The 15,164-nt window shown below is 32.5% G+C and overlaps 2 protein-coding genes and 1 non-coding gene across 3 annotated transcripts; 2 read left to right on the top strand and 1 right to left on the bottom strand.

Annotated features, from left to right (window-relative positions):
• The first annotated feature begins 3,659 nt into the window (after positions 1–3,659).
• Positions 3,660–6,474, top strand: LOC132708911 (olfactory receptor 14A16-like). The gene has a single exon (XM_060693626.2). It carries the CDS (start codon positions 3,859–3,861, stop codon positions 4,810–4,812), a length of 954 nt encoding a protein of 317 aa, XP_060549609.1. The 5' UTR covers positions 3,660–3,858; the 3' UTR covers positions 4,813–6,474.
• Positions 6,475–13,123: 6,649 nt separating this feature from the next.
• Positions 13,124–13,239, bottom strand: LOC117669057 (U5 spliceosomal RNA). The gene has a single exon (XR_004592360.1). It is a non-coding gene; the product is annotated as a U5 spliceosomal RNA (small nuclear RNA).
• A 422-nt stretch (positions 13,240–13,661) lies between these two features.
• Positions 13,662–14,579, top strand: LOC117669024 (olfactory receptor 14A16-like). Its single transcript, XM_034423112.2, has one exon. It carries the CDS (start codon positions 13,662–13,664, stop codon positions 14,577–14,579), a length of 918 nt encoding a protein of 305 aa, XP_034279003.1.
• Positions 14,580–15,164: the final 585 nt, after the last annotated feature.

Below are 15,164 nucleotides of genomic sequence, written 5' to 3'. Positions count from 1 at the left end.
ATATACTATTAAAGGTATTTCAATTGTTACAGTTTATATTTATTCATATTTCTAAAAAAAATAAAAAAATAAAAACTTATCATTGTCTAGATTTCAAAAATACAAAGACAAATATTCCAATTATTATTCATTTCATTTTTACAGTCATTATTTCCCATTTATTTCTTACTACTATTCATATTTCAATTCTAAATATGTATAACATTTTTCTCTTTCATTTCTTTTTCTTTTTCTCCCTTCCCATTTTTATTTTTGCCTTTTTCATTCTCCTTTTTTTCTTTTGTGTTTAAAATCTTGAACTCTCCTCTTTTGCCCTAAATTTCCCATTGTTTGTACCTACCTTTTTTGGTGAGGAAAAAGAAGAAAAAGAAATTTCCCTGTCTCTGCCTAATTTTGCCTCGCTGCAGCAAAAAGCAAACAGCCTGTTTTACTTTCAGTTTCCTTTTCAGCATAGTTTGATTAGCACAAGGAAAAAAAAATCTGCTCCAGCAATTTAGCTCTTTGTAGCAAGCAGCAGAGCCCTGCACAAAACAGCTGAGAGCAAATCAGCTGAGAGTCGGGAGGCCAATCTAATCAACTTGTGCTAATTAGTCTATGCTGAAGCTGAAAGGAGCTGTTTTTTTCTTGCTGTTTGCTTGCAAGGAGGTAACTGCTGCAAGGGTGGGGGCCAGTGGGTGGGCAGGGCTACATTCGGTGTATAAGATGCACCTAAATTTTCACCCCCTTTTTGGGGGTAAAAAGGTGTGTCTTATACTCCAAAAAATACAGTAAGTGTGTGTTTTAGGGTATATTAGCTGAACCTTAAATACCTCTCAGAAAATTAAGGCACAATTATTTTGGGTTTCTTTTTCATGCTTTCCACTTTCACAGGACAGGATTAAGTTGGCATTATTGTTCTGACTCGTGCATGCATTAATTAAGGACATCTCTACTCTGCTCTAAAAATCTCTGTAGAGTTTTTTGTTATCAGCCCTGTGAATGTGATAAATATTACATACATATTGAAAATATGTATTTGGAAATGTGAAAACGTGGAAATACATATTGCTTCTAAATATTTAAAGAGTTATGTCTGTGTTGCACACATTCTTAAATATTTTTAAAAAATCATCAATGATTATTTTTATGAAAGAAACAAAACATATTTCATTTAAAAGGTATGAATCCACATGAAAAAATTTCTTTTAGTTTTCCTATTTTAACGAAGACCATTCATCACATCTATTAACAACAACAAAGTACAAGAATGAAGAAAATATTGACTATGTTCCATTGTGAGCTCAATTTAAGAGTTAAAATTAGGGAACTGTAGTACTCCTCCCCAGCCAAGCAGTTTGAGACATAGATTATTTGGGGTTCAAGAAGCAATGATCACATCAGTATGAGTATTTAAAGCTAAAGGGACAAAAAGAAACTCTGATGGGCTTTCAAGATTCTGCTATTGTGCCTCAGAAAGTAGAACTGAAATTATTGTGCATCTCTTTTCTTGATGTTCTAACTTGCAGGGATTGTGTGTGTGTGTGTGTGTGTGTGTGTGTGTGTGTGTGTGTGTACGTACATATATACATATACATATATACATATATACATGCTGGGATAGACCAGGTGTCCCGATAGAAAAACACTTAATCTCTCCCCTAGCTCAAACTGATGAAGGGAGGAGAACTTGTAGCTCAGAGGTTAATACAACTGCTTAACATGCAGGCTAACCCAAGTTCGAATCCAAGTAAGGGTATGGTTAGCTGATGAAAGCTAAATAGCTTGAAATAGATCTATACTAATCTCTCTTTATATATTTATATAATGTCATATACTAATTAGTATTTGACATTAGCATTTTATGGTTTGGGGAAACGAAGTCACATAGATTTTTCTATTCAGAATACTGGTTTGTTGGCTGAGAGTCCAAGTCATTTAAAGGAATGTTGGATTTCATGATATATAATTGTGCACAGATCTGAAAATAAATGTATAAGGCCAGATTTTCTGGGTTTAGAGCACGTGTGTCAAACCCACAGCGTCATGCTGTCATCACATGATGTTTCATGATGTTTCATTTGTGGAACTGGGGTTTGTATGGTCTGTGCATGATGCATCCAGCCTGCAGGCTGCCAGTTTGACACCTCTGATTTAGAGGAAAAGGAAAAGGAACAATGGCAAGTTATAAAAAATAGTGAAAACTCAGGACAAGTTGATTAATGTGTGTATTTTGGCAGAATGATAATTAGAGATAGGGGAAAGTTGAAGTACTTTTGAGTAATGCAAACATCAGCAGTAAGAGACAGAATAATACATGGTCATTCGTGTATGTTTATTTTTTTAAAAAAAATGACATTTAATAAGAATATTGTCTTTTACTAAGGGATGCATTTTCTCAAATATAATCTTTATTCATTTGGAAGTCATTAGAAGTTGTTAGAGAGTATATATTTCAAATTATAGAAGATAAAAAGTATGAGAAGAGGAGCTATAGGATTTAGTTAAGCAGTACATCTCAGTATAAGCTTTATTGTGTTCCTCAGAGAGTGACTTTCTGAAACACAACAGAAAACAGAAATGATGCAATATCTTCCATTTTTGTGGCAAGGGTATTTCTAGGAGATTGGCAGAGTTATCTTGGAAGCAAAATAAGCAAAGGTAAATAGAAATATCTATTCACTCAGTTATAAAAGAAGAGACATTTTATAAAATTGGATATCTTGCAATAGAAGTTATTTAAAGAATATACTGATACGTTTGGCTTAATATTGCTGCATAAAAATATATTACACAAATATATATAGAAATATGGTTACTGTAAATTATATCCTAAAATGATGCATTTTATTATAATAATTTCTGAGATTTGGAAGAAGATAATACACATAATTATGGATAATTTATTTATAAAATTGGTTGCATTAAAACATTTGAGGAAAGAAAATTAACGGAACAATATTTTCATTTTCAAAAATATTTTTTGTCTATTATGCATTCATGCATATTTAAAAAGCTGCATGAATTGTATATTATGCACAATACATAATTATTTTCAAATAATGACAACAAATTGGTAATATTTTTTTTTCTTGTTATATGTTCAGTTATTTTAAAAATAAAAATAAAAATAATCTGGTTCATTAATGTTGCTATACTGTGTGATGCTAGGATTGAGGAAAAACAATTGAGAAAAAAATTGAAATTGATTTTCAGGTAAAACTTTAATGTTTATAGAAAAAAAAAGTATTGGTATCATAATTCTGATTTGAGCCTTTGAAGTGACATTTAAAGGATTTCTTCAGTACTTGAAATATTGAATTTATCACTCTAATTATACAAAAATCACCTTGCTTGGAACTGCCTATATTTTTAGATACTTCTCTAATTTATATTGGATCCTTGGTTAGCATTTCAATTATTAAATTTTCATCAGACAGTGAATATATCTGTGGATTAACAACAGAAAATAACTTTGCTAATTTTATGTAATAATAATACTTCTTCAGTTAGTCAGGCCAACAATTTTAATTTTCATTTGTAGTGATGCAACTTTAAAAATATTACTTTGATTTTAAGAAAGTATTTTAAGAATTTATCAAATTATTTTAGAGCAATTTGTTGGACATAATACTAAGTGAATTTATTGACTAGTAGAAGATGCTGCTGAATGTATAATATCAAGACGGATGTATTCAAGAAGACTGTATTGACAATCATCTGACATAATAGTAAGTTGACTCAGTCAGACTAATATAATCTTTACTCTGCAATTCTATATCCATTTATAATGTGTTCAGCAAGACCATTGTCCAAGATTTGGTACCTCTGTTGATCACTAATCATACTTTGTTTTTATCCAGAACAATTGAAATAAAAAGAATGGCCAATCAATCCACTGTGACAGAATTTCTTCTGATGGGATTTTCTGATGACCATGATGTACAACTTCTGCTCTTTTTCCTGCTTCTCTTTGTTTACTTGATAGCTTTGGTTGGAAATTTATTCATTGTGTTGGTTGTAATCCTGAATAACCACCTCCACATACCTATGTATTTCTTTTTGGTCAATTTATCCTTGACTGATATTTGTTATATCACAACCACCATCCCCAAATCAATGGCAGTTTCATTGACAGATAACAAAACAATTACCTTTCCTGGATGTATAGCTCAAGTGTTCTTAGTTATTGCTTGTGTAGGTTCTGAGGTTGCCTTGCTCACCATCATGGCTTATGATCGTTATGTAGCTATCTGCCATCCTCTGCAATATAGCCTTATCTTGAACTGGGATGCATGTAGTCAAATGGCACTTGCTTCCTGGATTAGTACCCTCATTTATGCTATGTTGCTAACTATCATAACATTTCAATTGCATTTCTGTGGATTGAATATCATTGGACAGTTTTTTTGTGATGTTCCTCAGCTACAGAAGATTTCCTGCACTGATACAAAATTTAATCAAATTCTCATGTGGGTAGTTGGATTCATTGCAAGTTCATTTTGTACTGGATTTGTTTTTGCCTCTTATGGTTACATCTTCTCAATAATTTTAAAAATTCCATCCACTCAGGGTAGATATAAAGCCTTCTCAACTTGCAGTCCACATTTGACAGTGTATTCTTTATTTATCATGACATCTATGTTTTCATATTTGAGGCCACAAACTTTTTCTTCTCCCACAATTGACTTACTATCTGCTGTTTTATATGCAGTGTTGCCTCCAGTTCTGAATCCCATCATGTATAGCTTCAGAAACAAGGATATCCAAGACGCTTTGTGGAAAATAATGTCAAAATCTAATCTGGCATGTTGGGCATTCTGCAAGTCCTGTTAGCCAAGGAATATCAGGTGACTAGAGCCAGGAAACATATTTTGCTGCTGTAATCTTTGCCCTTTGGAATATCTTTCCTTCAAAATTAAAATGGACTCAATTTTTTTAGGCTTTTGTAAGGCTTTAAAAACCTGACTATGTGCCTGGTTCTGGTCTTACTGATGATTTTTTTTTTTAATTTGATTTATATGCCGCCCTTCTCCGGAGACTCAGGGTGGCTTACAATGCGCTAAGCAATAGCCTTCATCCTTTTGTATATTTATACAAAGTCAGCTTATTGCCCCCACAACTGGGTCCTCAATTTACCTACCTTAGAAAGGATGGAAGGCTGAGTCAACCTTGAGCCTGGAGAGATTCGAACCTGCAGTAATTGCAGGCAGCTGGTCTTAATAACAGGGTGCTTTAGACCACTGTACTACCAAGGCTCTACGGACAATCATTAGAGTAATTTTGTTGCTATGTGTGTATATGTTTTAAATTGTTTTATAATTGTTAATCACCCAGAGTCACTTGATTGAGATGGAACAGTATAGAAATTAAATTAAAAATAATCCATTAAAATTACAAGAAACTTCAAGATTTGATTGATCCATTTTCACTGGAAAAGATATTGTATATTATTATGTCAATGCAAACTTGGCAGAGAGAATCTGAATGATTTCCCTATTTGCATGTTCCATCCATGGTAATCTTGGTTAATGTTCAGAAGGGTTATGCACCCTTCTGATTGTTATAAGAGATTAATACAATGCAGATGGAGGAAATAATTGAAGAAAAAACTTAGTGTGTGTTTTTTTTATATGATCATTGAACAAAGTCCTCTATTCTTTCTTATTTATTATTTTTACATCAATACAATCATTTTTTATCTTTTGGAATCCTTTTGTTTCTGTATGATTAGAGTTTACCATTTTCATCAATTAATGATTTCATTTATTTGCATTTTGATGGTATTAAATATTGTTGTAAGAAATGTACCTTCAGATTACTTGGACCTTCATCAAATACAATCAGCTACTGTAAAGTATTTTTTTTTTGGGGGGGGAGTCAAAACTGTTGTCAAAAATGCACTTCTTTTCAAAAAGAGTTGTGGCCAGACAAAGATATTCTTGAGATTATGTCCTCAAAAGTAATTGGATCTCTCACCAGTACTTCCAAAGGCATTACATTAGGAAGGCACTTTTAGATATTTGGATCAAGACCAAAAGAAGTAATTATATAGACATCCCCAATTGGATATCGACAGTAGAAATGCTCACACATCCTAATATTTTCAAAATGAGAGAGGCTATTAGATATAAAGAATTACTAAACCTGAATGGGGAATTAAAATCATGGAAGAAGTTAAAGGAAGAAGGAACTGAATTAGAATGGTGGATATACCTACAAATACAATCCAAATTTATGAAGGATAAAAAAGAGTGGGTTATTTCATTTTTCATTTCATTTATTAGATTTCTATACCGCCCTACTCCCGAAGGACTCAGGGCGGTGCACAGCCAAACAATAAAAACACATACAATACAAAATTTAAAAAATAGAATAAAATCAAATTAAATAATTTTGGCCCTGACAAATTTAAAACCCCAAACTTTTAAAACCAATTTAAAATTGAATATATAAATACTAAAAGATGTTTAAAATTTTAAAAATCTTTTATAAAAGAGGGGGGAAAATTAGGCCAGGCCGGCCTGGTGAAATAGTAAGGTCTTTAATTATAAAATTAGAACTGGATAAAATTTAATTAAGCACAGAGGGAAAGGCCATAAAAATTGTATCACTATTTATTAGAACAAGATATGCTTGAAGAACAAGTTAAGGAGACGATGATAACTTGTAGTAGATGTTTTGAGTACAGTATTGATTTGGATAATTGGAAAAATCTGTGAGAAAAAATATCAAAATTACACTGGTGGCTTCTTATAAAGAAAACCTGTATAAAATGTTTTACAGGTGGCACTTCCCACCCACAAGATTGGCAAGAATTAGTAAAAAAATACTCCCCAATTTGTTGGAAATGTGAGGCAGATCTAGGTTCATACTACCATATGTGGTGGGAGTGCTCAAAAGCAAAAAGTTTTTGGCAGCAAATAAGGAGCTGGTTAGGGTTAGGTTATGGTTTCTTATTGGGCATGACAGATGGCAAATATGACAAAAATGTAACCTATTTAATATTGCATATGCCTACCGCGGCAAGACTAGCATTTGCTCAAAAATGGAAGTGTAAAGAAATACCCTCAGAAGAAGAAGTAATACATGAAATTTACAGCTGTGCAGAGATGGACAGACTTACTTTAGAACTCAAAGACAAAAGTAAATCAACATATTATGAAGTCTGGAATAAATTTTATAATTGGTTAGATAAGAGGAAGAATGCCAAAAACAAGGGATAATGAATGTCTGGAAATGTATATATCAATGTATATCAATATATCAAGGTATTTTGAATTTATGAATGTAATATAGGTTTAGTAAATATATATATAGCTGTTTAGGAAGTAAAATACTGTATACTTGATATATAATGAAACAGGAGATATGTAAATTTGTATATAGATTAAGGAATATATTACTTAACTTGAATTTGACGCAAATGTTAGAAACCAGACATGTTGAGCAATGTCCATTGTTTTACTTTTAAAACTAATAAAATATTTTTTAAAAAGTAATTGGATCTCATTTCTCAAGGAAATGTTATGTACCTCAACCATTCACATACATAAAAAGCTAGCTATCCAAGCTATTTCTCTTTATGGTTGCTGCTCACAAAGTGACTACAAATAGCAGGGGTTGGGGTGGATGTGGACTGGACATGAGGGAATTCATCATAATTGTTCTAGCCACAAACAGAACCTTTTCAAGAGATACTAAGCTAACTACCTTCAGAAGTCACTAATGAACTTTTTCAAAGAAATTAGATAAGGCTGGAAATACCCAAGTAAATGTCTTCAATCCTTAAAATAATAAAATGAACATAATTTATCAGAGTTTATAATTTTTAAGAATTTAAAATAAACAGAATTTGGATTTTGAATATTAAACTTTAAAATTACTGAAGGGTAATATTATTAGTGGTAGCATCAGTGCTACTGTGAGTACTAATGATGTTACCTAGTTTAGGTAATGAAACATCTTCAAGAAAACAGCCAAGTTCAGAGAATACCAAGGACCCCTCACTTCAACCCTGAACTACAGATATTCTCCTTTAATGGTTTGAAATTACTTTTACTGAATAACAGCGTCCTGTGATCAATAACTGTATGTTCTGAGTCTTTCTTTGCACATACTATGTGTACATTAGGTCTGAATCTGGATGGAACACACACATTTTGCTGTTCTCATAACTGTTCCATGTTTGGAAGATTTTACTATCAGGACCCTATTTAAAATGAATGACTGAGCTATAAGAATTATCAAGTTTTATTTCCAAGGAAGAGGGGGCAATGGATTTAACATGATGATTGAATTTTAGCATACAAAGAGAGGGAACCTTGTTAGACATTTAGCAATTTTCCAGATCATTATGGTTTGATAGCCAATGACAACTATTCAGAGGAATACGTTTACTTAGCACAAACAATATCCTTCTGAAGTTTTGAATCCAAAAGACTTGGTAAGGACCATGCAGACTAGGTACAAAGATCTGATGAGTGAAAATTGACTGCACAACTTCATGCTATTTGAGAATGTCCATCTTGATTATGATAACAATTGTCCAATTGAGGAAGAGGTGTAGATGGCAATGCTCAAGATGGGAAAAAAGTTTTATAAAGGTGTTTGCTTTTGTTTTGTTTTGTTTTTTGCAGGGAAAGACATATTCATAATTTATATTCACATGTGAAAACAGAATATAAAGACCAATAAAACTGTACTTTCATATGTGCTCTCATTAAACTGGAGTTTTCGGCAGTGCTGATATAATTGTCATAATAGTTCCTGTGGAGGTTTGTAGCTTGGACACAACTAATTTCCCACTTGCAGGAATTCCTGCCTCATCACCATTTTTAGTTTGTTAATGATTGCTGCCTTGATGAGATCTATTTGCTCTAATTTTGTCAGCTCAAAATTACAATTCCTTTAAATCAACAACAATGGCAGTGAGCAGGTTCTCTTGATGCTGTAGTAAACTCTGCACTGAGCATAGAGTTGAATAAGATGACTTTTATTATACAAAAGGTTGTTTAGACTAGACAGCAGAAAGAATGAAAATCAGTCTAAATGTGACAATGAACCACAGGCTGATGTAAATGTGACAATGAAGCACAGGCTGGTGTCCGAATACAGCCCATTATATTATTTTATGGTTTAATGTGTTTAGTATTCTTAGTTGTGCAACTAAGAAACCAGGTATGATTCCATAATGCAACTTCTAAGACCAGTGGGAACAACTAAGCTTCATTATGGAATTGTGATGGTCCTCAAGGAATGATTCCCTAAAGTACTTCAGAAAACAACAGTGACAAAATATTTCTTGGTCTCTGCTACATATGAATGCACTAGTAAAATCATATCCAAGAAGAATGATACACTGATCTTCAAAGATAACAAAGGTAATTACAGTATTTTTATTTTATCTCCAAGAATGAGTTATTGGAGTTCTAAATGTATTCAATCTTTGGTTCTGAGTATAACATTGAGTTTAAGTAATTGTTAATAACATATAGAGTACTTTAGTGTTACTTTACAAAGTGCTCTCTTTTAAACATAAGTACAATATAATTCATTCATTTTCTTACTGGAACAGTGGCAGCCTATGTTATCATTATTATATTTATATATTTTAATAGTGGTATGATAGGAATGTAGACAACATCTATCTCAGCAGTCTTATATACAGAACTGTCTCAATGGTGGATTAAAAGCCAGATACATTATTGTTTTAGTAGTCGCAATAGTATTTAGTATTTCATACTTACCATAAAAAGTAACTCCAAAATCATATACCTACTTATCTCATAGGAAAGAAGAGGTAGTAGAAAAACTAATATGAGAAGCAAAAACAATTCATCCAATGTTCAGAGAAAGCCAGGTAAAGGAACAGATTTTCAACAGTACTGACCTAATATGTTTCAGAGGAGAGAATCTTCCAGACTGAGCAATTAGAAGATAAATAGTGTACTGTACTTATGGTAAATTCTCCTTAGCTGATTTCATTAATAAGTACAGTCTGTCAGATATCCTAATCTTAATTTATTTGGACCATAATTTAACTGTATTCATTAGTTCAGGATCCTAAAAAGTGTAAGGATGTCAAGCAGTTCCTGACTCCCAATGCTGGAATCATAATACAGTCATGTTTCTTATTTGTTTGTTTGTTTGTAAAAATTATTAGCTGCCCATCTTGTCACTCATTTACTCTAAGTGGCTCAGTACTGTAACTGTCATTCACACTGCCTTACACCATAGGTCACCAAATTCTTTAGCTCATTGACTCTTTCATTGAGTTTCAAATTGTTCATCAATCCCTCAACTTTTATTATATGAACATAATTTAATAAATACTGTTTTAAGTAATAGTATCCACTGACACATGGGAAACTATATTGACTTTTTTGGGGAACCCAGCTTAAACACTGTAACAAAGCAAATATATCAATTCTATAAATTTAAAATATGAAGAAGATGATCAGAAAGGTAGTAGAGTAAGGATTTTCTCCCTGGCCTAACATGGACTTTAGAAAGTTGCCATTTGAATATTTAAAATAACTCTTTTTTTTTATTGAAAAGTTTTACAAGGAGAATCCCCCCCCAATCCCCCCTTCCCATCCCACCCTCCCCCCAGACTTCCCAGAGCAAAATACAGGGTATTTCAATTAACAATCATAAGCTAAATTAGCCTAACTATTCCTAAACTACCAAATCCCCCCCTGAAATCTTAACTCCACTATGGATAACATAATACTTCTAAAGTTTAACGTTCATTCATAAGCTATTTGATATTTTCTTGTCTGATACTTATTTTGAATATAATCAATCCATCTTCTCCATTCCGATATGTATCTTTCTTGTGTATAGTCCTTCAAATATGCTGAGATTTTTGCCATTTCCGCTAAATTCACTACTTTCAATGTCTATTCTTCAATAGTAGGCAAAGAGTCCTTCTTCCAATATTGCGCTACCAACAGCCTAGCTGCTGATATTAAGTTCAAAATCAGTTTAGTCTCTAATGCTGTACAATCCATCGTTATACCCAATAAAAACAATTGAGGAGTAAATTTCAACCTTTTTTTCAGAATGTTCTGCATCACCCACCAAATTTTTATCCAAAATGCCTTGATTTTCTTACAAGTCCACCATATATGATAATAAGTTGCATCATCACATTCACATCTCCAACATTTAGCTTGCAGATTCGGATACATACATGATAATTTTTTAGGATCTAAATGCCATCTATAAAACATTTTATAAAAATTCTCTCTCAAAATTTGTGCTTGCGTAAACTTAACATTTCTGACCCAAATCTTTTCCCATGTTTCCATCATCACTGGTTCCTGAAAGTTTTGTGCCCATTTTATCATACAATCCTTAACCAATTCCATTTCTGAATCTATTTCCAATAAAGCGTTATACAACCTTTTAATATGCATCTGACTTTGATCTCTAATCTGTTTTACTAGGTTTTCCTCATTTTGCATAACACCAATTTTTTGATCTTCCCTCCATCTAGCTTGAAGCTGACCACACTGAAACCAAGTATAAATTATCCCTTCTTCTTTCAATACATTTAAAGATTTCAATTGCAGTTTACCCTTTTCCATAAAAAGAAGCTCTTTATAAGTAATCACCTCCGTTTTTTGTTCTATACTTATGTTTTCTATTGCATGTCTGGGATTTGCCCATATAGGTATCTTGTAGTTTAGCTTATATTGATACTTTTTCCAAACCCTCAACAACGCATTTCTAATTATATGACCCTTAAACACTTTATCCACTTTTTTTTCATATAACAAATAAGCATGCCATCCATATAACAAATCATAACCTTCTATATTTAACATTCTCTCTTCAGTTAAATTAAACCAATCACTAATTTGTGATAAAACAGCTGCTTCATAGTACAATCTTAAATTAGGCATTTTAAGACTTCCTCTCTTGCGTACATCCTGTATAATTTTCAGTTTCACTCTTGGTTTCTTCCCACCCCAAATAAAAGTATTAACACCTTTCTGCCACTCCCTCAAGTTTCCATCTTTCTTAAGCACTGATATCATTTGAAACAAAAATAAAAACCTAGGTAATACATTCATTTTTATTACTGCTATCCTTCCCAGTAAAGATAGTTGTAGCTTTTTCCAATTTTCCATTTCTTTCTGCACTTTCTGCCAAAGAACTTCATAATTGCTTTTAAATAATTTCGTATTTGAGGCTGCAATATATACTCCTAAATATTTAACCTTTTTAACTATTTCAAATCCCGTTGTTCTCCCTAAATCTTCTCTTTGAGATATGGACATATTTTTAGTTATCATCTTTGTCTTATGTTGATTTACTTTAAATCCAGACACCTTACCATATTGACCTATTATGTCCAACATATGTGGGGCCGATTCTGTAGGTTGAGATAAAGTAATAACCAAGTCATCTGCAAACGCTCTTAACCTATAATCTTGCTGTCTAATTACAATTCCTTTTATTTTGTCAGAGTCACGTATCTTATTCAACAAAACTTCTAAAGTTAAAATAAACAACAATGGAGACAAAGGACAGCCCTGCCTTGTACCTTTCTTGATTTTAAAAGCATCTGTTAAGCCTCCATTAACTATTATTTGTGCTGTTTGTTCCTGATATATTGCTCTAATTGATTGTATAAAATACTCTCCAAAATGCATTTTTTCTATTATCTTAAACAAAAATTGCCAATTCAATCGATCAAATGCCTTCTCTGCCTCCAAAAATATAAACGCTGCAGGGACCTGGTTGTTTTTTTCCAGATATTCCAATAAATTTACAATTTGTCTAACATTATATTTCATTTGCCTCCCTTTTATAAAACCTGATTAGTCATTATGAATTGTTTGTTGCATAACTGGCATTAATCTATTCGCTAATATCTTGGCAAAAACTTTGTAGTCAGTGTTCAAAAGTGATATTGACCTAAAATTTTCAGGCTTGGTACAATTTTGATCTTCCTTCGGGATCAGTGACACAAAAGCTGTTCTCCAAGAGGGTGGAACTCCTCCCTCTAATTGAATTTTACAAAATAAAGCTCTAAGTGGTTCTACCATTTCAGACTGTAAATTCTTGTAATAAACAGCTGTTAATCCATCTGTTCCTGGAGCTTTACCTGTTTTTAACTGCTTAATTGCTGCAATAATCTCCTCAGAAGTTATTGGCAAAAAATTAATTGAAACTCATAAATGTTCCTCTCCACGGAAATCTTTAGTAAAAGGCGAAAGATTTATACGATCTGAAGAGAAACCAGAGTATTATATTTAAAATAACTCTTAATGTTTTCAGCAGGTTATATTGTGATTGATAGAATCATTGTCACAGGCATAGGTACATCAGTTGTACCTATGCCTTTGAATGTTATTCTTTGAATAGCAATAAGAGCCTATGAGCTTAGATCTAAATTGATCCATATTACATATTTCAATATTTCATTTTTTCCTACTTAAAAGCAGCAAAGTTGATAAAGAGGTTTAAAAAAAAAGAAATGATGAATTGAAATAAATCAATGAATTCTGGAAAGTTAATTAGAATTTGTTAGCTGCAGGACACACACTATTTGTATTCCAATTTTACAATATTGTTAGATGAAAATTTATAAAATGGTATAGGAAATGTTATGAAAATTATATTTTTCAATAATTCATTTAATTACTTTCCACAGCATTCAAATAGATGAAATGACCAACCAATCTTCTGTGAGAGAGTTTGTTCTGATGGGATTTTCTGATGATCCAGATTTGCAAATATTGCATTCCGTGATGTTCCTTATTGTTTACGTAACAGCTTTAACAGGGAATTGTCTCATTATAATAGCAATGGCAACTGACCACCACCTTCATAGTCCAATGTACTTCTTTTTGGTCAACCTCTCCCTTTTAGATATTTGTTCCATCTCCACAACAGTTCCAAAATCCATAGCTGTTTCATTGACAAACAACAAAGCAATTTCCTTTGCTGGATGTGTTACTCAGACCTTTTTGATGGTTATATTTGTTGGCGGTGAACTTGCTTTGTTAACTATCATGGCTTATGACCGTTATATAGCCATCTGCCGTCCTCTCCAATATAGGCTGATCATGAATTGGAATGCCTGCATTCAAATGGTAGCAATCTCCTTTATATTCAACCTGATCCATGCAGTGTTAGAAACTTGTTTGACTTTTCTATTAGACTTCTGTAAGTCTAATGTGATTGGCCAATATTTCTGTGATGTTCCTCAGCTACAAAAGATTTCTTGCACAGATACAAAATTCAATGAAACTTTAATTCTTGTTGGTGGGTTCTTTTTGGATTCTTTTATTTTTGCATTCATCTTTGCTTCATATACCCATATCTTTTCTGCAGTGATGAAAATGTCATCAGTGCAAAGCAGGCATAAAGTTTTTTCCACCTGCATTCCCCACTTAACTGTTTTTTCTTTATTTATCATCACTGCAGTATTTTCCTATATGAGACCCAAATCACTCTCTACCCCATCTGTGGATTTGCTTTCTGCTGTTTTGTACACAATCTTGCCACCAGTTTTGAATCCTATTATTTATAGCTTCAGGAACAAGGACCTACAAAAGGCTCTTATAAAAATACTTTTAAAATAATCATTTTGCAGCATGATTGCAATCATTGATGTCTATATAAAATGATAAGTAGGGTACAAATGTAGAGCATTAAGCATTTGCAGTTTTATTTCTTTGCATTCATTACTAATGTCTTTCATTGAGATAACTTTTAATTTGAGTTTGGTTTCTTTTATTCAGAGATTTAATAGCTTTATAGATGTGTCAACTATTTAGTTACTAAGCATAACTTCCATGTTTCTACCAAGTGAAAGGTGGCATACATGATCTTCCTACCTCCTGTTTTTTCACAGAACAACAATGCTCTTGGGTAGATTTGGCTAAGAGGAAAGGATTGATCAGAAGTCACCCAATGAGTTTTCAGAGATGAGAATGAACTAGTATCTAGATCAATATACTACATTTGCTGTTCATACAGATAGATAGATAGATAGATAGATAGATAGATAGATAGATAGATAGATAGATGACACATAAAGAGAGAGATGGAAAGATAGAGAGAAAGAGATGATATATTTCTTCTGTGATACACTGTAGAACCATATATGCAGTTCTTAAGAAATAGACTAGACTAGACTAGACTAGACTAGACTAGACTAGACTAGA

This window comes from Pantherophis guttatus, chromosome 4 (assembly GCF_059756535.1).
Source record: "Pantherophis guttatus breed Tessera chromosome 4, ASM5975653v1, whole genome shotgun sequence".
Classification (NCBI taxonomy): Eukaryota; Metazoa; Chordata; class Lepidosauria; order Squamata; family Colubridae; genus Pantherophis; species Pantherophis guttatus.
This window is presented reverse-complemented; position numbering and strand designations above follow the sequence as displayed.